This window comes from Chironomus tepperi, unplaced genomic scaffold, assembly GCF_022539635.2.
Source record: "Chironomus tepperi strain 1889 unplaced genomic scaffold, CSIRO-AGI_Ctep_v1 contig_85, whole genome shotgun sequence".
NCBI classification, from domain to species: domain Eukaryota; kingdom Metazoa; phylum Arthropoda; class Insecta; order Diptera; family Chironomidae; genus Chironomus; species Chironomus tepperi.
The window spans coordinates 5644509-5672243 of record NW_027226207.1 but is presented as its reverse complement, the minus strand read 5'-3'; the positions used below and the strand labels follow the sequence as shown (position 1 = coordinate 5672243).

The 27735-nt window shown below is 32.9% G+C and overlaps 3 protein-coding genes across 7 annotated transcripts in view; 2 read left to right on the top strand and 1 right to left on the bottom strand.

The window, feature by feature from the left end:
- Nucleotides 1-15910, top strand: part of LOC139086188 (zinc finger protein castor homolog 1-like) — a 61122-nt gene extending 45212 nt beyond the window's left edge. For both annotated transcript variants that reach the window (XM_070634557.1, XM_070634555.1), the window contains 6 exons: nt 8829-9253; nt 9486-9552; nt 10791-12319; nt 12539-12952; nt 13027-13387; nt 13485-15910. In XM_070634557.1, the coding sequence (XP_070490658.1) occupies nt 8829-9253; nt 9486-9552; nt 10791-12319; nt 12539-12952; nt 13027-13387; nt 13485-14893 (4205 nt within the window). In that variant the 3' untranslated portion in view covers nt 14894-15910. The remainder of the gene's footprint in view (nt 1-8828; nt 9254-9485; nt 9553-10790; nt 12320-12538; nt 12953-13026; nt 13388-13484) is intronic.
- Nucleotides 15911-16758: 848 nt separating this feature from the next.
- Nucleotides 16759-22924, bottom strand: LOC139086519 (carboxylic ester hydrolase-like). Its single transcript, XM_070634985.1, has 7 exons — nt 22684-22924; nt 20989-21370; nt 20610-20932; nt 19929-20551; nt 19571-19805; nt 17798-18194; nt 16759-17741 (listed from the first exon to the last, which is right to left on the bottom strand). The coding sequence occupies exons 1-7, from the start codon at nt 22882-22884 to the stop codon at nt 16768-16770; spliced, it is 3135 nt and encodes a 1044-aa protein (XP_070491086.1). The 5' UTR covers nt 22885-22924; the 3' UTR covers nt 16759-16767.
- Nucleotides 22925-23665: 741 nt separating this feature from the next.
- Nucleotides 23666-27526, top strand: rump (heterogeneous nuclear ribonucleoprotein rumpelstiltskin). 4 transcript variants are annotated; one of them, XM_070634792.1, is made up of 8 exons: nt 23666-23832; nt 23929-23977; nt 24196-24377; nt 24472-24762; nt 24997-25156; nt 25315-26157; nt 26782-26917; nt 26985-27526. In XM_070634792.1, exons 3-8 carry the CDS (start codon nt 24223-24225, stop codon nt 27038-27040), a joined length of 1641 nt encoding a protein of 546 aa, XP_070490893.1. In that variant the 5' UTR covers nt 23666-23832; nt 23929-23977; nt 24196-24222; the 3' UTR covers nt 27041-27526. The 4 variants fall into 4 exon arrangements, with proteins under 4 accessions (XP_070490893.1, XP_070490894.1, XP_070490895.1 ...); XM_070634793.1 differs by lacking the exon at nt 23929-23977; XM_070634794.1 differs by lacking the exon at nt 23929-23977 and having other exon boundaries at nt 23666-23842.
- Nucleotides 27527-27735: the final 209 nt, after the last annotated feature.

The window sequence follows — 27735 nt, the reverse complement described above, 5'->3', positions numbered from 1 at the left end:
GTGTGCTGTAACCCTATGCTTTCTTTTTTTTAGGCTTAAATTTCTCTCCTCGAAAAAATATATTCTTCAAGACAATCTGCTGTGCGATGCTCAATGTGTATTTCCATTATAACCCCTTACAATTACAAAACATTTTTTTTTTATTATTTATTTTTCGTCGAAACGGAAAGTAATAGACATTTAAGTACATTAAACTTCTTCAAAAAAAAATAGAATTCTGAGTTTTATTTCCCACGGATGCAGACTTTCGATATTTTATTCTTTATGTTTTTCTTTCATTCATCTTATGTCTCAAATAATATTTCTTTCTATTTTTTTTTGGGATCATAAAGCAGACGACGATTTTTAATCACTAGAAATATATATATTGAGTGGTTTGAGAAAAGAGAAAGTTCTGTGCTAATGGTTTTTCACTGGAAGTAATTTGATAAATGAAAGAAATTGGAAAAACTCACTTGAAAAATTATTATTAATCGTATGAAATTTCCATCTCAATTGAGATTTTGGATTTTGGATGTTTATTTCTTATGAAATGTGAGAAAATGTTTTATGGGACTTAATTTAACGAATTTTTATAGATTTCTTGAGTGGTCATGACTTTTATTGGGTATTTATTTTGATAAGGGAAGGCTATGATGTGAATATAGTGTTGAATTATTAGCTGAATATGAGTTGTGAAGTTAAGTGGGTTAGGGATGGAGTGGTCAAGTGATCGAGGTACAGAGCATTGTTCATCTGACTTAGCGATCATGAGTTCGAAACCTAGTAAATCCAACATTCCATTTTCGAATCAAAATTGACTGAAATGCATCCTAGAAGTCCTTTTTTCCTCGACTCTGTTAGACTATCTCTAGCTAGAAGCCACGAACTTCTCATTATCGACATTCTTAGACAGTCAATGCCTCTGAAAAATCCCCAAAATAAGCCTCAATATTCCAAATCAACTTCCTCCCAATCAGTAGCCAAACCATAAACATATCTCCAAAAACCTGAGGGTGACCTGTTATATTCCAAAGCAAAAAAAAAATCAGAAGTACTATTCGATGATGAAATCACTGAAAATAAAGGCATGATGAAAATTAATGAATCTTTAATGAATTTCGATTCTGCTGTTTTTCAATTAAAATTTCTCAAGTTGGTTGATCTCTTTCCTCATAATGGTTTGTGGAGCTGCCAGCAAAATTCAAGTAGTTAGTTCTAATATATTTTTTAGAGTAGAATTAATCGACAGTGAGCAAGTAAATGACCCTTATGAATCGTGGTAATTAAATTCATGGTAGCGCTGATTTTTTGGAGATGGGTGTTTTGGGTTTTTAAGATGTAGAAATTGAGGAAATGTCTTTAATTGTAAACAGTTAGTGAGATTGTTGTTGGATAGTTGGAGATATGATCTGTTGAGTTGTAATTGATATGGAGAATGTTGAAGATTTGTTTATTTGGAATTAAATGTTAATAAGCTTGTTTATCTTGGATTTGGTTCTGTTGGAGTTGATTCTTGAGATTTAAATCTGTAACATTTAGAATGTTTTTGGGGATTGTTCATTAATTACGGTTAATGACTAGATGTCAGTCTAGAGATGCTTGGTTGTCCAATAGCTTGTTTAAAATGCATCCAAAATCCACGACGCATATAAAGTGATGGATAAAGCATCATCAGTCCCGAGTTATTCAGCAGTATAGTCGGATTCTGTTCGCAAGCCTTTCTGGGACTTTGACACATCAGAAGCTTAAAACTACAATATTTTGATACACATCATCCAACAACGACCCCAAAAAACCTTCAACATTCTTGAATAATTTCCATAAGAATACCAAACATCCACAGGAATCAATCCAGTCACTCATTAATTACGAACAAAACGAAAACTGTCAATCTCATCCAGTCAATCCACTATTCAAATTTATTCAAAAAATATTCTTAAAAAAAATCAGTTCTTGCTTTAATTTCGTGTGACAATTTTAATGGTCTTCGATCATTCCCAATAACTTATCGCATCACACAGAATATGACATCCAAAAACGAGCTGTCAAAATCAGATAAAAATTTTCTTTCCAATCCTTTATGTCATGACACGCATTTAAATTTCTTTATGCTGTAACTTCCTTTCTATTTGACTCATTCATCAGATGTTATCCTGCGCAACTGCAAACTGGCGCGAATCAAAATAGAAGAAAAAAAAATTATTTGAAAAGGTGAAAAGGAAAGGAATGAAGAAAGAGTTGAATGGGAAAGATGGAAAGGAAACCGGTAAGGAATAAAGTTTGTCATTCGAGACAAAACAATAAGTCTTTTTTTTTGTGTGTACATTTCCTGAAAGAAGTAACAAAAAATCATTAAAAAATTGAGAAACCCTTTTTACCCAAAAAAAAATCATTTTGTTACTTGATATCCATTTATATCAATTTTATTTTCATTCCGGCTGGTACCAAAATCATTAATAATCTTTAAAGAAATTTATGCCTGGAAATTCCATGCATTTTTTTGTACTTCAACCCCATTTTCTCATACACAATTTTTTAAAGAGCTCAAAATAAAAATTTTTTATATTTTTTTTTCGCACACCAGTTGCATTCTTAAGCATTTTTAGCGCATTTTTGAAATTTTTTTCAAAAAGGTAGCTTATTCAAGCACTTTGTTCGGCTGGGTATTGAGATCTCGAAAACCAGACATCGTAGAGAGCTCTGGTTTATTTTATTAGCTCCGTACTGTTGTTTTATTGCGGGCAAATGCATTTAAAAGTTTCAAATCATAGCATAAATACTATAATTAACAATTTTTCATTTCGATAAACAACAAAAACAACAACACGTTTTTTCATTGTTTTACAGTGTTTTTCAATGTTTGTCGATGTTTTTACAGTGCTTACTGAACAATGTTTGAATTCGTTTGACCGTTAAGAGGTTTGAATTATGAAAATCCGTTAAATGATGAAGTTCTTAAATTTTTGGAAGTTTTATATAAATCTTCTGGAAGTGACCTGGATCTTGGTTTTTAGGTCTGGAAGTGACTTATTAATCAATTACTGATCGCTGGGACAAAAATGCGCTTAAGTCCCTCGATCAATAACACGAGGACTTTTGTAATTTTTTTATGTTGTGCATGCTGCTTCCTCATAGATCAAATTCATTAATAAATCATGAATGCAGTTGCACATTTTCAACAAAAAATTATTTTAACGAAATGTAAATTTATTCCTTAATATATTTCATATGTGTTGACTTGAATATATTGGCTAAATGGAATTAAATGAAGATCTCTATCTTATAATGTTGTGACAATTAGGTATTCGAATAATAAATTTCAATAAGTCTTCCCTTCCTCATTCCTTATTGCTTTCAATATTTTCGCACTTACTTTGTTGCTGGTCACTTTATTTTTAAGGGCAGAAATAAATTTTGTGTGAATAATAATGGCATTAAATAATGGATATATAGAAGAGAGAATCTTGAACATCCTGTTTATATTTCAATGAAGATTGAAAAGTCAATTCATGAGGATGAATTTCTTTAAAGACCATTTGAGTTATTGTTTATTTTATTCTGTTACAATAACGATATTTAGGCAACAATGAGAATTTAAATTTTGGTAGGGAAATAATATTAGGAACTATTTAGAGCTACTTAATATTTTTTATGTGCTCATTTGAGTGTTATAGACTATAGCAGTCTATAGAATAAATATTTAGTGTCAATTTAAGGTTAAGGATGAATTTGTTTGCAGTTTTTTGGGAATTATTAGGTGATTTTTGGATGAAATTCTGTGAACTAAGGATGATCAATAGGGAACGCCAAGGAACCTCAGGCATGCATTCTAGATGAACAAGCCTGAAGCGTTTAAGTTGTACCTAATAGTTCGTCCAAGGCTCCATGACTCCGTTTTTCGTCTGCAGACCAAATTCAATCAGACAGTCCAGATTGGGAATCGAACTCAGTCATCTATGTGTAAAAAGCAACAATCCAAATTTCTTTAGAACTACTTATCTTCCACTACAATAGTAATTAAGCAAACCATATAAAAATGACAGTTTACTCTATAAATTCCCATTAAATTCTTCAAATCGACTAGTCATCAACTATAAAGCAGCATTCCTATCACGCATAATTATTAAATAAACATCCAAAAATCACAATAACCCAAATGCTGAGGCAAGAATTCATCGACGTCGCCACTTAAAATAATAAACAGGATACCAAAAAGTATTTAATAATTTTAAACGTTTATTAAGCAAAATACAGCACTAAATCTCATTCAAGAATAATTCTAAGAACATAAGTTATTATGAGACACAGAAATAAGATAAAGTATAAAGTTTATGATTTTTTTATCTCATATTTATGTCAAAATATTTTTCTATTGAAATTCAAGTCTGTTGAGAGAAAAAAATGAGCAATTTGTAGGCAATTTATTTACAATGTCCATCAATATACATAGAGTCATGTGTATTAAGTAGAGTCACTTTAAAGTAAACAATCGTTCTGCTCTACTTTCACATAAATAAGCCATAAAAATTTTTATTATTGCCGTAAAAATGAGAAATTCTTAGAAATAAAGTACAGAAGAGAATGAATTATGTAATGAATTTGAAGAATTAGTTAAACTTGTTATTCACTTTGTGATGGAAATGAGTTATTAGGAGAATTTTGAGGTTATGAGATGAAAACGCATTTTTTCGGCTCAATTTTATTAGTTTTTAAAATTTCAAATTGAAATTTCTAAATTTCAAAATAATTTAACAGTTTTCAAAAATTCAAAATTCAAAATTTGAGAAAATTTCCCATATTTAAGTTAATTTTTCAATTTAAACTGCAAATAAGCAAATATAAACCAAGAAAACTAGACAAATTGATCAAAAAACATGGCAACAACATGTCTCAACAACTCCAAGCCATTTAAATCGTCCGTACGAAGTATTCCACACTTAAAAACATTCATCCAGCTAATCAACCAAAACTAACTGTCCGTAAACACTCATTATCACAATAAAATGAGCTAAAAATCCATTTGAAGAGAACGAAAAATCGTTTAAAATAAAAGAATTAATCACAATTGTGAATAGACGTCAGATATTTTGTTTCTTTTGTAAGTCAAATGATCTTGAAACTCCTGACATTTTTTTCATACATCCACAAATTGGATTTTTATATTTTCGTGTGTCTATGCTCCATTCAATCAAGTAAATTCTTGTAAATTATTCTTAACGTTTTTTAATTTAATGTTTTCGTCGTTCATCACATTATTCCATCCATCCATTCAAAGTAAATTACAGTTCTTGATCTTTTCATTAGCTCTTAAATCAGATTGTAATATGACTATAAAAATTATAATAGAAAAAAAATTACTGCTGAATCCTCATCTTTTTCTCACAATCTCTCAACTCTCGTGCTTTTTTTTCCTATCCATATTTTTATTAATGTACAGCGCAGTATAATTTAGTTGAAATAACAATTTTAAATTGAATGGAATCGGGTGATGGAAATAGTTAAAGAGCAGAAAAAAATGTAGAGAGATTTTTTTTTACCCGATGTAAATTGATGATAATTTTCAAAATTGAAATAGATTTGCTGACAAGGCAGAGAAGGAGAAGATTTGCAGCCATTAAATTATTGAGGATGATCGATTGATGATTATTAATTGATGAATTTTTTAATGACTTTTCTTGAGAATTTTTATGATGTTAAGAAGGGGGGACGTGCTTGAGTGATGTCTATAGAATACTTACTTATGGATTACTGGAAACATCCATCGACCAAGCTCCAACTTAGATTATTACAAAAGGCTTTACAACTGACTTTATTGCTTGTCACATTATTTCAATGTTGCGCAACCGTTGCGTAGCTTTGTTGATGACAAGATGTTAAAGTGACCTGACAGTACCATACCAGCATTATTTGCACCATTATGAATTCAAATTGCATCAGATTTCATGTCATTTAGGCTCAACTTTGGGTTAGCTCATTATTAAAAAACGCTCCTAAACAACTAGACGTCACTCCCAAATGCTCCCCACCTAATGTCAAATTCCATGTTACATGGAATCAATCAAGATTCCCAAAATATAAAATCATTGTAAATTTTACAAACAGTGGAAAATGTTCTCTAACGAGAGACAACATTCATTTACTTAAGACTGAGACTCCTACTGTGCTGTAAAATTACCTTCGTCAGTGGCTGAATGAGGCCTTTAAAGAATAAAATTTTTGATTGGTTTTAATCTCATTTTTAATATTTTTATGTATTTTGCCGAAAGAAACAAAAAAAACTTTGTTAGAATTGCCAATTGACCTTCCTGAGATTTATTTCTAGGACATCCAAAAAGTGTCGAATTTCAAAAGCAGATCAATTTCGTGCCTTAATAATAATCACGTAGAAAATAATTTTAATTTGGTGTGAAACATGACCAGTTTTTAATCAGGATTGTTTTTTTGGGTGAAATTCTGATTAAATGGTTGAGGAACTGCAAAATTTCACACGAAATTTCAAGGGTCAATCACCGATCTAATTCTTAAAGATTGTAAAGGTAACATGAGATTAAATATTTTGCTACGGTTGACATTTGATACCGTTTCTCGATATTGCGTAATCGATAAAAATTACCCATGTAAGGCTTAATCTCATCATGTTCGGTATTAGAGGTGAAAGGGGTCATGTACATGTGATGTTCTCTATTAAGTCTGCTACAATTTTGAAAGAACTAGATTTTAGTTTGAAAATTGCTCAAATTTCCAGCACAGATTTAGTTCCAAGATGATTTGTATCTAGTGACTGGATTTTTACGCAGTTAATCAGTTCAAAGCTAGTCTATAGCTGTTCTGGGGATGGAGGCTCGAACTTATCGATTTGTAGCTACTCTAAAGATGCATAGAATGCCCCTAGAAGCTCCAAATACTCACAAAACATCCAATAACCCAAAAAATGTGCCTCCTGAACTCAGCCTCCAAATCATATCATCAAGATCATTAAACTCTTCAAAATTCCTCAAGATTTGCGACAATTTTCGTTCCTTCTTTTTTGTCGTTAAAAAGGTCACACATAAATTTCTATATAATAAGAAATAAGTCGATTTGAAAGAAGAAAATTTGAATTTTTTAATAATTCATCATATTTTTTAAATGGCACAAGAATATTGCGTCTGACAGCTTCAAATTGAAAATGATGAACATACATTGTATGGTGATGATGTACATATGAGAGAATTTGGTATGGAATATTTTTTTGTAAAGATTTTTTTTGTTAATTTTTATCAAGGACATGGGAAAAAGAATATTATGGAGAAAATGGGATCCTGTACCAAGGATTCTTAGATGGGACTTAAGGGTAACTTTGATAATAGCTACCGATTGCCACTAACAGGCAAATAGCATACTTTTAAGATACAGAAAGAACACTGCGGTGCCTAAAAGCGGTCCTTTAGCCTGTTACGGTTTGCAGTCATTTTAGGAGTTAATTGATCAAAAAACTGACCCCAGGCCAGCGTGACTCAGACTTTATACTCGAATCTGACACCATACTAGATTCACTATGTCCTGTTACTGGATTATGCATCAATTACCGACAATTTGGAACCGGCTTGTCCTATTGAGGCTGAATTCCGGTTCAAAAACAGCATCTTTTCATAAAATCAAATCTTAAACCTTCCAAGGAATCTTTAGTCGACTTAGTACAGAATCCTAAACATCTCATCCAAGTCCAATCTGATCCAATCATTAAGAATTCCTATCAATTCCTAAGACAGTTCCCATAAAACAGCCTTTAATGAAGAAAAATAGTTCCATCGACTCTAATATCCATGAAAGTTTCTCAAAAAATCAAGCAATCATTAACAACAATTTCTAATCGCATTTCCAGAACAAAAACATGACAGGACAGAAAAATAGAATCAAATTCTAACTGTAATTTGCTAATGACTTTCTAAAAAAAATTAAATCTTCTATCCCACAATTTTCAACACTTTCGATCCCTAATAAAAAATAATTTTTGCGCAGCATAAAAAATCTCATTTTGCAGATCTTAATGATCAACAGAAATACGTTGAATCTCTTGACATACAAAGACTCCACAGGAACTTCTATATTTCTATTTATTAATTTAATATGAAAATTATTACAATAGATTTGCAATAACATAAATGATAAAGATGCGTCAATTAGAATATGAAAATACCTGTAAATATTTTCGCAACCTTAATAATAAATTATTCCTCCCTAAGTTTTACTTCCTTAAAAAAATTTAGCAATTTTTTGTGAATAAAAACCCAAAAATAAGAAATTAGATAAGGGTGATCAATTGGTAAAAAAAGGAGAAAGAAATAAAGGAAGCAAGAATGTGTGTGAAATATAAACAGTAAGATTTAAATTCAAAGGTACGAATCCTTACGGATGTCTAATAAAAAATAGCATCTAGGATATAAAAAAAAAAGTATCGTGTGTGTATGTCATGAAATGAGATAGAATTTTAGGGGTGAAAATCGAATATTGACATTTCGGGGCAACTATTAAGCCTTGAGTTTGTGTATGTATATATACTTACGTGAAATAAATAAAAAATCATTAAAAAATTCTCTCTGTTAAAAAATTAGGGTTGAAAATATAAAAATATATAAAAAAAATTCTCAGGTCACTGCAGGGTCTACCATAAAGAAATATTTCTTAGTCATTCTTTGAGATGCTGTTGAACTAGTCACATCGTCAATTAGAATTTTATCCAAAAAAAAAAAGAACCAAAAAATTTATCAAGATGCAAAACTTCAATCTGGAATTATTTTCAAGATTATTCTTCCTCAACTTATCTAATACAGTCAAATTTGATGAAAATTTTTCTATCATTCCAGGTCAAGCATCACCATCAGCATCAACACAATCAACATTGGAGCCTCCAACACCACCGCGTACACCCATTCAAACACAACAGAGAAATATTAATAATAATAATAATGACGATGCAAAGGAAAATTATGAGCATCAATCATCGTCACGTAATACACCAGTTAAATCTAGTGCCAAAACATTAAAATGTGAAACTGAAAGTGATTATGAAGATTTCAATAAGCGATCACATTATAATGATGATTCGAATAATTTCTCGGATGAGGAGCAACGCATGGGAGGTCGACAGAGTGCAGTTAGTTTATCGATGCATATGAATGGTGCTGTAGAGGATTCAGATCGTGAGGAAGAGAGTGATTATTCGTCATTCGATAGCTCGAAGTTGTCACTGAAGAATGTTGAAAGTTTGCTTGATAAATCATCTCCAGTGGTGAGTTTAACAGTGAATTGTGATTTTTAAGTGTTTAACGGTTTTCAAAATTTGAATGAGTGCCAAAAAAATTGTAAAAAATTTCAAAATCTCGAATTTTTGAAAATTTGAATATTTTGAACTTAAAGAATTCAAATTTTTGAAGATCGTTAAAATTCAAATTTTAGAAAACCATTAAAATCAAAATCTACAATAATTGGATTATTCAACTAATTTTTCTTGATTTCCACAGAACTTCTACAATCCAATGATGCAACTCTCAAACATGAACAACGAACAATCGGAAAAGCAGTTGATTGGTGAGTAATTTTTGATTTCTCGGCAATTATTGGCCATTTAGAAATAAATTTACATCTATAATATGAGTAATTTCCAAACAATGCGAGAATATTTTGCAATAACACAAGTGAATAATTTCCATAAAAAAATATTATTTGAATTGTTTTTCATTTAAACAGAGTGTGTGGAGAGTGAAGTGAAGCTGTTTTTTTCTGTTTGTCATCCAATTTTTTTGATGACAATTTCAATTCATAAAAATATTTTTTTGTGTACAAAAAAAAAATATGAGAAATCATCATAAGCATTAATAGACAGAGCACACATAACGCGATCGTTCACAGAAAAAAAAATGTGGTTTAGGTTAAATTGGGTTAAATTACTTCAAATAAAGAATTTTTGATGGATATTCTGTGATGACGGAGAATTTTTATATTTTTTTCTCTCGAAAATTAAACGTCAAGAATTTTTTCTATATACATCGAAACAGCAGATTGCCAGTGGAATGGAGTCGCGATAAATTTTTATGATCTCCCTTCCCGAAATAAGACCAAAAAACTCATCCAGAACAGCGAGAAAAATATAAAATAAAAATTGAGTTAAGATTTTTTCGAATAAAAAAGATTTCGTCAATTTTGCTCAATTGAAATTTATTAAAAATATAAAAATCCCAAGCTATGGATTCATATTTTTCCCCACAATTTGTTTTTATGGCTTGGCATGGCTTGGTTAAAATCTGGATGATTAATTTAATTTCTGTTTTTTCTTCTTATTCTCAATTGAAAGCGAAAATTGCTGCTTAAGTGATGACAAATTGAGAAATGTTTTAAGTTATTGACAGAATTATCTCGTAAATTAAATTTTTAACTTTAAACGGTTAAATTAAATTTGAATATTCACACATTTTTAAAAAATGAAGCCAACTTCAGTTCGTAGAAGAAAGAAAAATTAGTAAACATTGAAATTTAGTGAATTTTTACAAATTTAAGTATTTAAAGCATTTAGTTACTTTCTAGAAACTCTATTGTGCTTCAATAAGTAATCTGCTATTGTACAACAAGCATAAACAACACAAAACAGCAAAGAAACTTTTATTCACAAAAATTTATTCACAAAAAATCCTCAATTTAAGATTCAAATCCCTTCCAATGCCATACGAAATTCCTCAATGGCAGACAAACAAACGAAAAAACTCTTTACAAAATGCATTTAAACTAATCTGTGTATTTATATTTTTTATTATTTAAATTTCCAATAACAGCTGAATACTCAAAATATCTAACAAAGTATCAATCATACGTTGATTGTCACACCGAGCAATGTCAAAATGAGAATCAACGTGAGCATTACCACTGCTATGACATTCAATGTTTAAATAAAATGTTGAATAAAAAGGAGGAGATTATAAGACATTTGAAATGGCACAAGAAGAGATCTGAATCACTAAGTCATGGTTTCTTGCGTTTTACATCATCTGACGATTGTACAACACAATTTGGATATTGTCAACATAATCGTAAACAGACACATTATCACTGTATACAAAGTCGTTGTGATAAGACATACATAAGTACAAGTGATGTTCAAATGCATTCAAATTATCATAGAAAAGATTCACAAATCTATCAGGAAGGATTCCATAGATATCGTGCAACAGAAAAATGTATGGTACAACATTGTATCTTTTATGGCCAATGTACAACACATTTTCATTGTCGTCGTTGTAAATATACGTTCAAAAATAAAGCTGATATGGAAAAGCACAAGACATATCATATGAAAGATGAACAACTATATAAAGACGGCTTTAAGAAATTCTTAAAAACCGAACCATGTCGTGTCGATGGATGTAGATTTACAATGATCTGCAATCATATTCACTGTGTTCGTCCAAATTGCACATACGTACTTCATTCGAGTGGACAACTTTTAAGTCACAAACGTAAACATGAAAGAATGGATGCCGAAATGGCATATCGTCGTTTTAAGATGGGACATACCGCAAAAGATCTTACAGAATCAGAATTAGCTGCCCTTCAATCATTTCATGGATTGGATTTGGCACCAAAGCCTCCACCCCCACCAGCACTCAATCAATTTCCAGTTGCCGATCAAGCAACAACTGAAAAATTTAATAAATTACTCAACAATGCAACCATGGAAAATTTGAATGTTTTATTAAGTCATACAGCTGTAAATCAACAAGCTAATGTCACACCAGAATTATTACGACAAATTCAAGAAAAGCAACAAATGAAGAAAAATCATAGACAACAGTCAAATGGACATGAGTCACCAACAAATCTTGATCAATGTGATCAAAATGGTATGCAAGCTGGTATGGAGAATGGAATGAGTGATGGAATTGAAGATGGAATTCCAAAGTCTGTTATACAGAATGTCACACAAAATGAAGAAATTAAGACACCAACAATTGAGGAAGTCGAGCAAATAATTAATCAATATTTCACAGATCAATGTACGCGGCAACAACAACTTTCAAATGAGCCACTTGACTTGAATGTTAAAACATCATCAAATAAATCACTATTGGAATGTTTCATGTCCAATAATGAGTCACATTTACATTGCCTAATAACTGGTTGTGAGGCTGTTGTTCCGCGCAATCTTAAAGACATTTCTGAGCATCTGAGAATGCATGAATTGAATCGTGGTGCTGATAGTATAATGCAAAATTCAAATTTACTACAAATTACATCAATTGAAGGATTCTTCAACCGTAAACGTGGTCGTCCACCAAAGAATCGTGTGGTTGAAGTGTATAATAATGTAAGTAAATGCTGCTTTTAAGGTTGTGTAGACTGGCATTGAACAAATTGAAATTTTGGATGTCATATCCAAAGTTCAACATTAAAACATTTCAAAAAGTCCAATTTAAAGGCATTTGAACCTCCCTGACCACTTACACAGCCTGCAAACAGCATCAATAACACAAAATTATTCATTTTTTGGATCATAATAACTCATTTCTTATTTATTTCTTTTCAGACTCACCATCCACCTCAAGCAATCTTCACAAGCTTCAAACTCGAACGTAATGATCAAAACAGCAAAGGACATTCATCAACATCATCAAATCAATCACAAACCACAAATCAAAATGCTCAAAATGTAAATCAAAAAATAAAACCAGAAAAACGTGAATCTTCATCCGAGGGAGATTATGTGTCAAAAATTGAGATAATTCAATCAAATGAAAAATGTTTGGATTCATCATGCGTATTCCAGAAACTATTACATTATCATTGTAATTTCTCAAAGTATTGTCATTTTTCGACAAATCATCTGTCCCAAATGGATCATCATTTGAATGATTTTCATGCAAAGATGGAAATTTTGGAGAATTATGAATATTTTGATAGGAATTACGATTGTAAACTAACTGGTTGTTGCTACAATAAGGTAAAAATTATCATATTTCATTTCTTTTTCAATTCCTTCATTCTCATTCAATTCCTTTTTGTTATATATTTCAGATCTCATGTCATTACCACTGCATTCTCTGTAAATTTTCATTTTCAATGCCAATGGAGATGACAGAACACATCTGTGAAGAAAACATTGAAGAAAGTTATGAAAGTTTTGACATAAGTGAATCAGATTTAATTAAGGCACGACCACAACCAATTCAACCTTTGACTGCACAACGATTTTTGGAACAAAACATTTCGCCACGTCATGAAAGAATTGATGAAAGAACCATGATTCAAAAGATCAATGAGAGCTTCTTCAACCATGAACAAAAGGTTGCACTTAACAGCGATGTTGACTTGATTAAGACGACTAAGGTGTCTAAAGCATCTGAGACATCAAGCAGCAATGATGATAAGATATCTGGTAAGTTATACAATTCAATTTGGAATTTTGAGGTTAGAATCCTCAAAAACTTAACCTACAAAGTTCTAACAAATGTACTTTCTCTTCCATCCAACAGTTGTACGTGCAGCTGGTACATGGATTCCACAAAACACAAACTCAGAATATGAATCTCCCTCAAAATCCTCCTCGATGTCATCACCGACTGACAATAAACATAATCAGTCATACAATGATGATGATTCAACATGTGATCGACCATTCTGTAAATTAAAGCGCAAGAAACATGAACACTGTGATTTATGCAATCAAGGATTCACTGATGCCATGAAATTGAAAATTCATTACCTCAAACATCAACAGACAAAGCTCGGTGGAATGTTTGACGATTCAGAAAGTGATAAAAATGATCAGCAATCATCTTCTAGTTCTCATATGAAGAAGGAAGAACCAGAACCACATGACTTAAGTAAAAATGCACTTCCAAATCAGAGTGTACTTCAAAACTTAATGTTTCCACTTCCACATTCAAATGCTGCATCAGCAGCTGGTGTAATGGACAATTTGTCATTACAGAACCTTCAACTTGCTAATTTAGCACAGCTTTATCAGCAAAATTCCCTTTATTATCAAAGTCTATATCCATTTATTGGCAATCAATCTATTCCTGGTTTAGGAATGGAACAACAAATGCCATTAATGCAATTTCCATTTCCCGCTCTTGCCGGCGCTGGAGGATTCGATTTCGGTCTTTCATTGCCCAACATGAAGTCATCCTTGCTTGCACAAAAGAGAAAATTGGAGCAATTTGACGAGATGCAAAATCTACAGAAAAAATCAAAAATTTCCGAACGTCCAAAAGAATATCAAAAGAAATCTTACAAGGACGATTCAGTTCCAACTGGATATTTGAAATTTAGATTTAATCAAGATTGTAACTTCCCAAATTGCGGTTATCGAAATCATCAATCGCATTTCCATTGCTGTCGTAAAGATTGCTTCTATTCATTCTGCGATAAGACACGTTTCGTGCAACATACAGCACGTCACGAACGTCTCGATAAACTGATGGGCGATGACTTTAAACAATTCCGTGCAAATATGCATTGCGGATATTCAAATTGTGCTTACAATAAGAATTTAGGTCCACATAATAAATCCTCACATTTTCATTGTCTAAAGTGCAATTACATTTGTTCGGATACAAATAAAGTCGTCGCACATCGGCGACAACATAGCAAGCAAGAATACATAAATAAAGCGGGTTTCCGTAAATATTCCAATAATGAACACTGCAATATTCCCGATCCATGTAGTCCCGATGGTGAATGCATGTATACATTAAAACAAACACATTACCATTGTCTTGAATGCTCAATGGCTGTCTTAAGTCGTAATCAATTATCATTTCATAATCATAGAATTCGTCCAGGTATGTCACATGATGACTATAGTCATAATGACATGTCAAATGATAATAACATATTGATATTAAACGATAACGGAAGTGATGAAAATTCATCGTAAATTATTATTGTGTGCCATTTGAACACAGAACGGCCATAAAGTGGGTGTTGATCGTTAATGATGGGTTCTGGATATTAGAAGGTAGTACTTCAGGTATTAGAAATGTTAGGTCTCTGGAATTGTTAGAAGTTTAAGATCAGGATTAATTCATTTTGGGAATCTAAGTTGTGATGTCTGAATAGGGTCAAATCTAAGGCATCGAATTATATATGAGGACATAGAGTTCGATTCTCATCAGATCTGATTCCTCAATCATTAATCTCGTGGACATTGTGCGAATCCATGTCATATCGACAGCACTCTATGATTGAGAGATCATACTCTGGTGGAAATCGAACCCAAAAGAGTGATACATGTATTCGATCTGTTGTCTATCTTCTCAGCCACAGAGGCCTTACTCTCGCACTAGCAGATTTGTCTAGATATGGTTCGATACCCAAGATTCCAATCTGCTCAATCACCACAAATGTATAGAACGTTGTCTCGATACCTAAGCTTCTAAAATTCCAGACGTCACTTACGATCGACCCCATCCCCAACCATTTGATTATTTTTTTGTACAAAGCAGTAAGTGAACATAATAAAATTAATTGCAATTCAGTAGCCATAAAATATTTTTTCGTCTTAGTCCATAAGTGACCATTTTTTTTCTTTTAATTTTACTGTAAATAATTTATAATAAAAAAAATGAAATCATAATAAAGGGCAATTGGGTTGTTAGATCCAGTAATAAATAATTAAATGATGTTCGAATATAGTCAATTTTTTTGTGAAAAAATCAATAAAAAGTACTCAAATTTTTAAAAAACTCAATTTTGAGAGATTAGATTAAAATAGAATAGATTTTTAATCCAACCTAACTTATGTATAATCAGAGATTCTCAAACTTATTAGAAGTTGAAATGTTTGAGGATATCTGGAAACTTTAAAACTTTTTTTTCTATTTAAAATAGAAATGTAGAAAATTTATAGGAATTAAGGATTGGAAAAGAGCCAATAAAAAATTTCAAATTTGAACCTTTATGTCTTTTACTCAAATTTTTATCATTTTCAGAAGTTCACATCCTCAAAGAGTTCTTCACCATCATCATCTGTAGGCACATGTGGCTGCAATTTATTCCACAATCTTGCACGTTCTGGATACAGTCGAAGTCCCATAGACAAGAAGTTCTCGTTTGTTTCGTCCATTCCATTTCCAATGCTCATATAGTCTAAAGGAAAAGTGAAGGTTGCTTCCAATTTTTCTTTTTCAGTTCCAGTTCGACTTCTTTGACAAGTTTGCTTTTCTCTTCGTCGTTGTCTCTTTTGAGTTTGTTATCTTTGGGTGTTGGAGTTCTGGAATTGGAAATTTGAATTGAATATTATCATGATAACCTGTATAGCAGAGCTCGTAGTAAAATAGGACTTTGTATGGAAAAGTCGAATCGGCATGAAATTACAGTCGACTTCGAGCTCTGATAAAGGCTTAATACAATATTAATCCTTTAGTTCCATGCTGTAATGTCGTAAGTATTGTGTGAATTCTTGTCATATCAATCCAGAGTTGGCAATTTATAGACGGTAATTGGAAAAAGCTCGCCAAATATCGTCTACCATCGGCCGTCAACTACGACCAGCTGCCGTCGGTGGAAGGTATAAATGGCCGAAGACAACCGAATGCCAACTCTGTATCAATCTATATGATTATTGAAAGATCGGCCTCAGGTAGGAATCGAACCCACATCCTTACAAAACAGAGTTAAGATATACGATCTATTGCCTAATCACTCGACCACAGAGACCTTACCATCGCACTGACAGACTAGCTTACACATGACTCAACCCAAGATTCAACACATCTTCAACATCACTCATACCTTGTCAAATTCAATACTTTACCCATAATATGCAAAATTAACCCAAAGTTTTGTTATCAACTTGATCATCTTCTTGTCATGTTCTGTTGGAATTGATGAAAAGAAGAAATGAAAATCTTTCTTAATCGGGAACAGATATAGCAGCTCTTCTGCATGAACAGTTCCATAATAATTTTCAGATCCACCCTTGAAAACTGTAGTAAAACTAGTAGCTCCTTTATGTGTAAACTCATAGACAAAAGTAGGTCCAAATTTTTTGGCGGTAAATCTCTGCTTCAAGTAGTCAATCATTGAGTGGAAGAACCAACCATCAGACCATACATTTGTAAGCCCTTCCATGTTTTTAGGCTGTAAAAGTTCATTGACTGACTTTAATCGTTTGCCATTAAAGTAGAACTTCTCAAGTTCCCTTGTGATGTTATCCTGCTTGTCCTGATTGTGATGATCATAATAAAGTGATATAGGTAAGGCATCGTTCCAATTGTCTATAAGATTCTGTGCTAAAGATCTGTTGTTGAAAAAAGCAGCAGTCTTAAGGAGCCCCTCTTCTGATGTTATTCCAGTCATGAATGGAATTTTATCGCCATGACGACTTTCAGTGAATCGAGGATTAATGGTTATGAAGGCTTCGTCGTTATCTTTCTCTACAACAGGTGGGAATGGAACCATTGGATCTGTATCCCACTTAAAGAACTTCGAAAACTGTTCTGTGACGAGATGTCCATCGACTTTTCGCAAGCATTTTATCATTTTCTTATAGCCGCCATTTTTAGTGTATTTGCAGTTAAGCATTTCCCCTAACTTTTGTGCTCGTTCTTCAGCAACATCTGAATGTGCAACAGCACCCCAAGGAGATAAGTTGATTCCAGACTGTGCAATTCCACGATGGAACAATCCTTTTGACATCTTTGACTGCATGTGATATGTGACAGATGCACCTCCAGCACTTTCACCGAATATTGTCACTAGCTTAGGGTTTCCGCCAAATGCAGCTGAAAATAGAAGACTTAGAGGTACACTCAATGGATCTCATAAAGTATCAACTTACCAATATTCCTATTAACCCATCTCAAAGCTTCAACTTGATCCTTAAATCCAAAATTCCCAGGACAATTTTTGTCGCCAGTTGACAAGAATCCAAGTGGTCCCAAACGATAATTCACACCAACATAAACGACATCATGTTCCAGCAAGTAATCAGGTCCATAATATGCTTTTGTACCAGCACCACACATCAAGCCACCACCATGGAAAAATACCATAACTGGTAATGGATCTTTGACCTTTTCTGGTGCATAAACATTGAGGAACAGACAGTCTTCATCACCAACTACGGAAAAGTAACGTTGGAATGGATCCATTTGCAGGCACTCTGGTCCGTCTTTGTAAGCTTTTTTTAGTTCTTTCCATGGTTTTTTTGGTTGTGGTGCCTGAAAAAGATAGTTTTGATGATTTATATTGTTTATAGAAGTGAAGGATGTGGTGATTTAGATCGATGGATAATTAGAACTAAAGCTAGTGGTTTTCAAAATCAGGCAGAAAGGCTTTAAAGTCACCAAATGAGTAGTTAAGACATCAAAATAGAACTGATTAACTTTAAGCAATCATACAGAACTGATTAATAAATTAAGTCGTCCAAGTTTTGCGCTGAAATTTGGACATGACTAGAATTTTGATAACGAAAAATCAAAACAAAGGTCAATGAATTAACAAATAACATTCTAATGTGCTCTAAATTTCATTAATCATGTCTAAACTCTGTAAATCACTAGAACTTAGACTCATTCACAATAGAGTAACCTTTCAGTTCTGAATGTTCATTCAATATCGCCTTTCAGCATGAATTATGGCTGCTTAATTTGCAATTTGACTTGCTATTAATATCCGCAGATATTTGATAAGCTTTAAAGCATTCTTATGGCATAACAGTCTACGGTTCCAAAAATAATATGTATGTTCCAGTGCATTTACAAACTGTTCACACTAAGTTCCCAAATCATCACTTATCCACGCTAAACTAGCCATGAAAATTCGCTCATTCACTTTATTCGGCATGGCATTAAACTTGACTTTTGTACAGTATTGTCCATAAACTCTTCAAAATTGTCACAAGCTCACAAGATTAGCAATTTTGCTAATATTCCTTCAGCTTAATCCTTTCATAGTTGATCACTTACTTTCCACCTTAATTTCCAACTGGTGGTTCAGCATAAGGCACTCCCATAAATGCACGTATACCTCGACCACTGTCTGACGTCAAATACCGACCAAGTAGTCTACTTCCATCAGATAATTTAATTTTTAAACTTTCAGATGTGAGACCGTCACAGCACAATATGAAGTAACTGCACAAAATCACTAAACTTTCTTTAAGTCTTATCATCCCTTATTCTTGTTGCCGACTTTAAATCCACGAGTCACAAACTGAAAAGTTGGTCGTTTTATGGGACTGCTTATATACTTTCGGGAAATTAGTTACGGGGGTGTCTTTATTTGTTTTGATTTGGTTTAATGTCAACCGTGGGCGGATATAATTTGTCTGTGAAAACCCGGCAGTTACAGTTATGGATTTTCCCGGGATGTTGCTATAAAATTGGAGAATTCAAGCTTTATCCATAATGGATATTGAGATGATTTGTGTATGTGCGACAAAATTGACATCCAGATGCTATAAGCCGTCCTAGGAGTTAGAATTAAGGATTAATTAAGGAATCCAGGTATATTTAGTTATTCAATAGACTTATAGCTTACAAAGCAGCTTTATTTTCACAGATTCTTCTTAAGATTATATTCAATTCTTAACATTAAGTAACAATATTCACAACTCTCCCTTCACATTAGCTTTGCTATTAGGTTCAATAAGATTTTCATCATCAGCTGGATAGTGCGCAGCTAGTTCATTCCAGAAATTAGCTCTTTCGGGATATAAATCCTTCTCTAACGACACTAGATTGTCATTGGTTTCATCCATTTCGTTGCCAATTCTTAAGTAATCGAGTGGAAATGAGGACGCTTCCTTCCAAATATGACCTTCGACTTCTGTTGGAGTTGGATTTCTGGAATTGGAAATTTATATTAGTTTTCTAAGAATGTAAGAGCATTGGCAATACCAAGATTGTCTCAATCTTGAGAATATGTCAGAGTAGGCATTGACTGCCTGCACAACAGCATCAACTTACCCATAATAAGCGAAATTGACCCAAAGTTTTGTCAAAATTTTACTCATTCTCTTATCTTGTTCTGTTGGAATCGATGAAAAGAAGTAATGCAGATCCTTTCTAATAGGAAACAGATATTGCAGCTCCTCAGCATGAGCAGTTCCATAATAAGTTTCAGATCCAGCCTTGAAAATTTCAGTGAAACTAGCAGCTCCTTTATGCGTGAAGAGGTAGACATAAGTTTTATTTCTATTCTCATTTGAGAATCTAAGCTTTAAGTAGTCAATCATGGCATGGAAGAACCAAGCATCTGTCCATAAATTTGTTAAATTTTGATGAGTATCAGGTGTTAATCTTTGGTTATTGAAATAGAATTCGTCAATTTTCTTTGTGATTTCTGCCTGCTTCTGACTGTCATGGTGATCATAGTATAGGGATGTGGACAGAGCTTTCTCCCAGTTCTTCAGTAAGTCTTCTCTTAAGTCATCATTGTAAATTAAAGCACCAGTCTTTAATGCACCTTCTTCAGAGGTCACTCCAGTCATCAATGGGATGTTTAAGCCATGTGGATTCATCACAAAACGAGGATTTTCAGTTATAAAAGCTCCTTCATGTTCATGCTCAACAACTGGTGGGAATGGAACCTGAAATATTAAAATTCAGAACTCGAAATTGTTAAAATCCATAAATCAAGTTACTCACCATTGGGTCAGTGTCCCATTTGAAGAAATCATAGAAGGCCTTTGTTATGTCTTCTGCAGAGACATTTCTGAGACATTCAATCATTTTTCCATAATCATGTCCATCAAATGAACATCCCATCATTTTTCCAAGTTCTTGAGCTCTTTCTTCAGCAACTCCTTTATGAGCAACAGCTCCCCATGGTGCCAAATTGGTTCCAGACTGTGCAATTCCACGATGGAAAAGTCCTTTTGACAGCTTCGATTGCATGTGATAAGTAACAGAACCTCCTCCAGCACTTTCACCGAAAATTGTTACTAAATTTGGATTTCCACCGAATGATGCTGAATATGGATGGAAATTGTTAAGTCTACTGGATCTAGTCAATTAATCTACTTACCAATATTCTCCTGAATCCATTTCAAAGCCTGAACTTGGTCCTTGAATCCAAAATTACCAGCACAATTGTCATCACCAGTTGATAAGAATCCTAACGGTCCAAGTCGATAATTAACTCCAATGTATATCACATCATGTTCAAGTAACGAGTCAGGTCCGTAAAATGGTTTAATTCCCGATCCACACATCAATCCACCACCGTGGAAGAAGATCATGACAGGAACTGGATCTGTGACTACTTCTGGTGCATAAACATTGAGGTAAAGGCAATCTTCACTTCCAGAAATCTCATAATCTCGTCTAAATGGATCACGTTGAATACATAACGGTGGATCATAGTAAGCTTTTAATACGTCATCCCACGCCTTCTTTTTCTGAGGTGCCTAGAAATAAAATCAGTTATAAATTAATGTATTAATCTAGTAATTAAAACTTTAAATTATATAAACATTCAGATAGAACGCAATGAAACCTGATTTGCATTGCTGTATATTAATCATGTGCATTATCACCTTGGATTAAAAATCTTTAATTTTGTATTATTCTAATTCGGAAGGCTATCTAATGCATATTAATTGAACTAGAATTCACAACTTCAGAGATAATCGCATCATATGACGAATGTCAACAGAAGTTATTGTATTGCAATTAATAAATATGCTGTTGTGATTGAGCAATTTAATTTATGGATTTAAAGCGACAGCTATTAGGAAGTAATTGATGATAATTGCTGGATTGATTTAAAGTACGTAATCATTTTGAACTCTTGATGACTGCTCGGAACTGCTGAATTTTTGCAATGTTTTGATATTTTGAGCTCAAAACCTTACAAATGTTTATCAGGAATTGTAAGGTTTTTGGTGAAGTTCTTCAATATTTATTTATTTGCGTGTTTCTATCTTAATGTTCATGTACATTATAGCTCAATTCTAAGAAACCAATTTGCATTGAACAATCTATTAACTGTTGCTTCTCAATCACCTGCTTTACTAATGACTTTTTCTTTTAAACTCATTTATTCATGAAGTTTGACAAGCAAAGCAACACAAAGAAACTAAGATCATAGAAGACCTTGAAGTGCACTTGAATTTTAAAGAATTTCTGCGAGCAAAAAGTTCTAACAATCTAATCAGTCACTGTTTTATTAAGGGGTTACATCTAATCTTATCATCATCACTTCACCTAGTTGTTTACACACAAAACATCAAAACTCAAAAAAGTGTTGATAAAGAAAACAATTCAAAGATCACTGAAATTTTGGCTGATATTTTTCAATCTGTTCTCAATTTCATGAATGAGATTTACTCGATCATGACCCCGTAAAAAGTGATTAACAATTGGTGCTTATTCATTTCCGAGATTTGTACTGAATTAACTCTTAACTTTTAACTGTTTGTTTCTTTGACGTCATCTTTGGGGTCGTTCATAAATTAGGTCAATCCAAATGTTTGGTATATTTGGGGCAGATTCACTGTCTTAAAGTGTAATTAGTGCACCTGATACCTTTAGAGTTTAGATAACTTGACGTCATTTGTGAACGATCCTCAATGACCCTGAAGAATTGTTAATAGAAGATATTAATGATCTCTGCTTTCAAAACAACAACATTTCGCTGTGTCATGCGGCACAACTTTGTATGAAGACGCGGTCATTATATAATCACGTATAAACAATTGTCACTTCCAATTTCACTTACTTTCCACCTCAACTTTCCAACCGGTGGTTCCGCATAAGGTACTCCCATAAAAGCTCGAATACCTCGACCACTGTCTGACGTCAGATACCGACCTAATAGTCTACTTCCATCCGGTAATTGAACTTTCAATTTCTCAGCTGTGCGACTATCACAACATAAAATAAAGTAACTGCTTAATATTAAAGTGATTGCTTTATACATCGTTTTTTGGGGAAAATAATTGCTTGCGTCGTTATTAAAACCTGATGAGAGACTGGAAAAAATCTTGTTTCGATCATCAACTTAAATACTCAACCGGCAAAATTGTATTGAGAGAGATACTCAGTTGTTATGACTTAGTCTTGTACATGTGATTCAGTGAGTAATGAGAAAAAATGTATGCGCTTCGTTTGTTTTCGTTTTTTTGTGGCTTATCAACAAGCGTGACCACGAGAAAATGTTTGTATACAGGAACAGGTTTTGATGATAGACACTCCTACTTAATTTCAATTCGCATTCTTAAAATCTTGATTTTTTGAAGTCATAAATTCAAAACTGGAAATTTGACATTCACCTTAAAACATTATGTGCAAAATAAAGTTCAGTTAAGTCATCATAAAGGTATCCAAAAAGCTTTCGAGTTCTAAAAAATCTCAACTGTCATTTAAAATTTGAATATTTATTGTTCTAAATAAGCTTTTTCAGGTTAATCCGAAGTAAATAATGGAAATGAGTCAGTTATAGAAATTGAGTATTCGATGCTTTAAAGCGCATTTAATGATAACCTTACTATCAAAATGACTCATCCATGCCTAATGAAGCTTTATGACAAGATCCAGTAAGATAAATTGATGCATTTAAATAATTATATTGAATCCTTAAATATTCAGCCTTAATAAAACTATTAATGCTTTCCTTCCAAGATAATCAATTTATATGCAGGACAGACGGACAAACTTAACACATCAGCTTTTCTTCAGTATAAAACAAAATTCGCGAAAAAAGATCCAGTGAAAAAAAATCAAAATAGTTTAATTAGAAAACTATAGACTTAGCGAGTTCCGCCTACTCAAAAATAGTTTGTGTACAGCTGTCAAGTGTAAACATCCCACTGTGACACACATTTTTTGATCTCTTTTCAATAATAACTATATTCAATAGTTTTTCATTGTAAGTTCCAGTGAGTACTAAATTTCTCTGTGCTGAAAAAAATAGAGCTTCAATTTTATAAAATCATTAATTAATCTATAAAATTCTGCTCAAAAGTTGTATTTTAACAGTGAAATAGCTGCATAAGTCGGTTGTTTTTGTAAAGGTATCAAATATAACATTGGATATAGTGAATTTGATTAGATTTTTTGTAATTTTCAATTTCGGCATTTTCTATGGCTTCTAATTTTCTGCAAATTTGAGATTTTTGTGATAAGCTGAAGGACTTTGTTGTGCTGGATGCTTTTTTTGTGCTGAAATACTAGTTTTAACTGATTTGCGGTGTCGTTAATCTGCGTTTCTATTTATTTTTCCACTTTTAAGTAAATTAATAATCCGAGTCAGGAAGAGATGGATTCAAATACACGCTCTAGTTCCAGTGACAGAGAAAGAGATCGAGATCGTGCACGACGTAGTGAGCGTGGCGGCGAAAGAAGCTCAAGATTTGATAGTTCCCGCGATAGGTCCAAAGATCGTTCAGAAACACGTCGAATTTACGTTTCAAAGTAAGATTTCCCACCTAGTGGCTTAAAGCCTACGAAAATCTGGAATTTTTCATAAACTTAATGATTTTTTGTTCGTATTCTAATACCTATATAGTATCGCATATGAAGTTCGTTGGCAAGATTTGAAGGATTTGTTTCGCAAAGAGGTCGGCGAAGTTGCATTTGTTGAATTATTCAACGACGAGAATGGCAAGCCCAGAGGTTGTGGCATAATTGAGTTTGTTTCGGCCGATAGTGTTCGAGTTGCTCTTGACAAAATGAATCGTTATGATTTGAGCGGACGTAATTTGGTCATTAAGGAAGATTCAGGCAACGAAAGGGATAAATATGGCTTTGTCGTTAAGCCACAAGGTTCTTATCGTAGAGATCGTGATGATGATAGATCGTACGTGTTTGTACTTCCAAATTCTTATTTAAAACATTTTATTAGTTATCGAAAGTTGTTCATTCAAGATGTCTTGATTTTGCTGCGCTTTTCTGTCTATGAGGGAGCACAAAGTCTTGTTATTGTCTTTTAATTAATTTAATTTCCTTTAATGAACGACTTTGAGAGTGATTAGAAATTTTTCTGACAATTCGTTGCCATATTTTCTTCTCTTTTTACAAATCATCTATGTAGCTATAATGATTCATCTCGTTCGCACGGCGGTGGTGGTAATAATCACGGAAATAATAGCTCAAATCTTGAGAATTTCAATACTTATGGTTTATCGGTTAAGTTCTTAGAAGGATTGGGCATCACTCAAGGACCTTTGCATAATAAAGTATTCGTCGCTAATGTGAGTATTGACTTTGATGGCTTTTTTTCTGTATTTTTTCTTGATTATGTTGTTTTTTTGTCTCTCTCTTTCTCTATTTCTCATTTGCTGGACACAACTGCTTACTTGTTCTTGAAAACAAACGAAAAAATATCAAAATCCATTCTTATCGTTTACAGTTAGACTATAAAGTCGACGCCAAAAAATTGAAGCAAGTTTTCAAGCTTGCAGGTAAAGTTCTCAGTGTTGATTTATCGCTTGATAAAGATGGAAATAGTCGTGGATTCGCCGTCGTTGAGTATGATCATCCCGTCGAAGCTGTTCAATCGATTTCGATGTTTGATCGACAAACATTATTTGATCGTCGAATGACTGTACGTCTTGATCGTATTCCTGATAAAAGTGAGGGAGTTAAACTTCCTGATGGATTGAAAAGCGTTGGAATTGGGTTAGGTCCAAATGGTGAACCACTCAGAGATGTTGCACGTAATTTGCCCAATCTTCAGAATAATCCATCTCAGAATTCCATGTCGAACTTGAATACTAATATTAATCCATTGAGTTCACTCAGCAACAGTTTAAATCAATTGACAACTCCAACGCCTGTTGCTGCTCCTCAAAATTCAAGCTTGCTTGGTGTTCCAACGAATAATAATTTATCGGGTCTCGCCGCTTTACAAAATGTTGTTGGTGGACTTACTAGTTTGGGCGGTGTCTCTGCATTATCAGCTAATCCGTTGCTTTCATCTGCTGCTGCCAGTTTAAATTCTCTTGGCCTCAATCTAACATCAAACGCAAATGATGTTAACCAAAATCAGCAGCAATCGATGAATCAGTCATCATTCAATTCATACAATACAAGCGGTTTCAATTCGGGAAATCGTAATGACGATTTACCATCATTTGGTGGTAATCAAATTCGCAACTACAACACATCCAACGATGATTATAATAATTCTCGTAATTTTGGAGGCTCCAGTTCTTCCCGTAAACAACAATCTGACACCATTCTTGTTCGTAACGTAAGTTGAATATATTTTTTAATTAAATAAGTCGATTTAAGGATTTTAAAAGCGTTTGACCTTTGGTAGTTGAGGATAAAGTCATTGAGTTACGTTTGAGTACGCTACGTAAACGTTTGAAGCTTTACGTAAAACGCATTGCTTTACGTCAATTTTTACGTAAAAAATCCATGTTCTACGTAAAATGTTGAAAAAAAAAGTTTAATGTTTTACGTATAAGTACAACGCTTTACGTGAAGTTTCATAGTTTTACGTATAAATCAAATGATTTACTTGCAAATTTGATTGTTTTAAGCTGAAACAATTTCAATGTTTTACTTAAGAATTCAATGTTTTACGCCAAAGTTTAGCGGATAAGCGAAATGTTTTACGTAACACGATGATCGATTTACGTAAATTTTCAATGTTTTATGTCAAAATTCATTGTTTACCTTAAAATCTATACAAAAACTCAACACTATCCTCAACTTATTTGCGAACGTGACAATTGAAACGCAAATATCTTTTTTAAAACCGCAAAGAGCAACGCACCCATAAATGTGAATTGCTTATCTGCTATCATTCATTATCACATGTTGTGTATAAACAAAGCATTAATTAGATAAGTTTTTTACTTCTATGTAGCTTCCTTCATCATGGACCTGGCAAAATCTTCGCGACAAGTTCCGTGATGTCGGTGAGGTCAAATTCGCTGAGATTCGTGGTCTTGATACTGGAGTTGTAAGGTTTTCAAAGGAAAGGGAAGCTGATGTTGCCATAAGTAAGTATTAATATATTTTGTCAGGTATTTAAATTAATTAATTCATAAAATTCTTTTCATCCCACAGAACTTCTTGATGGATCTCGTTTTGACGGTCGCGTTGTCGAGATTGATTATTTCTAAGACCATTAATTACACATTTTTTTCGCCTGATTTATTGTTTTCATCCCCGATTTATTCACTCGCTCAGATATTTTTTCTCTCTACCATTTATTAAGCCATCCAGTTTTTCCTCCTCACACTCTCTTTGCAGACTTCTTTTTCTTACTTCCATAATTATCCGATTGTGTACAATTTTATGATTTTTATAAACCAATTATTAAATCTTTTTGGGAGTCTTTTTTTAAAATTACCTCGAAAATAATTCTTCCAAGATTTTTTTGCAAATTGAAATATTTTGATGGATGTCCGTTGGATTTGGATGATTTTTTTCAATTCCACAATATTTGTAATCCGCTTTGTCATAAAATCAAATCATATTAAAGTGTGAGCATTAGAATTTTAGTAATGATGAATGTGAAACAAATGAAGAAATTGATACACTTAATGACCATTTTATGACTACAAATAAATAGTAAGAATAAAATAAAAATGAAGATACAAAAAATTTATGAATTAAGATGTTTTGAGGTTTAATTTAGTATTTTAGGGTAATTTATAATTAATTAATTAGGGAAACTAAGAACTGGCAACATAAGATGTAAGAACGAGTCATGAATGATGTAGTTAGAATGATAATAGAAACGAAAGCTGTAAATTCACCGTTGATGGCTATTACTAGAACGGACCTGAATATATTGTAACTTACTGAATAATTG

What these genes read in the sequence shown, in the direction of transcription:
- LOC139086519 (XM_070634985.1), bottom strand. Translation starts at nt 22,884, where the DNA reads ATGTATAAAGCAATCACTTTAATATTAAGCAGTTACTTTATTTTATGT. An exon ending in TTGGAAAGTTGAGGTGGAAA is followed by an intron (nt 21,371 to 22,683) that starts GTAAGTGAAATT and finishes TTTTATTTCTAG; the next exon opens with GCACCTCAGAAAAAGAAGGC. An exon ending in ATGGATTCAGGAGAATATTG is followed by an intron (nt 20,933 to 20,988) that starts GTAAGTAGATTA and finishes ATCCATATTCAG; the next exon opens with CATCATTCGGTGGAAATCCA.
- rump (XM_070634793.1), top strand. Translation starts at nt 24,223, where the DNA reads ATGGATTCAAATACACGCTCTAGTTCCAGTGACAGAGAAAGAGATCGA. An exon ending in GATCGTGATGATGATAGATC is followed by an intron (nt 24,763 to 24,996) that starts GTACGTGTTTGT and finishes TCATCTATGTAG; the next exon opens with CTATAATGATTCATCTCGTT. An exon ending in ATAAAGTATTCGTCGCTAAT is followed by an intron (nt 25,157 to 25,314) that starts GTGAGTATTGAC and finishes TATCGTTTACAG; the next exon opens with TTAGACTATAAAGTCGACGC.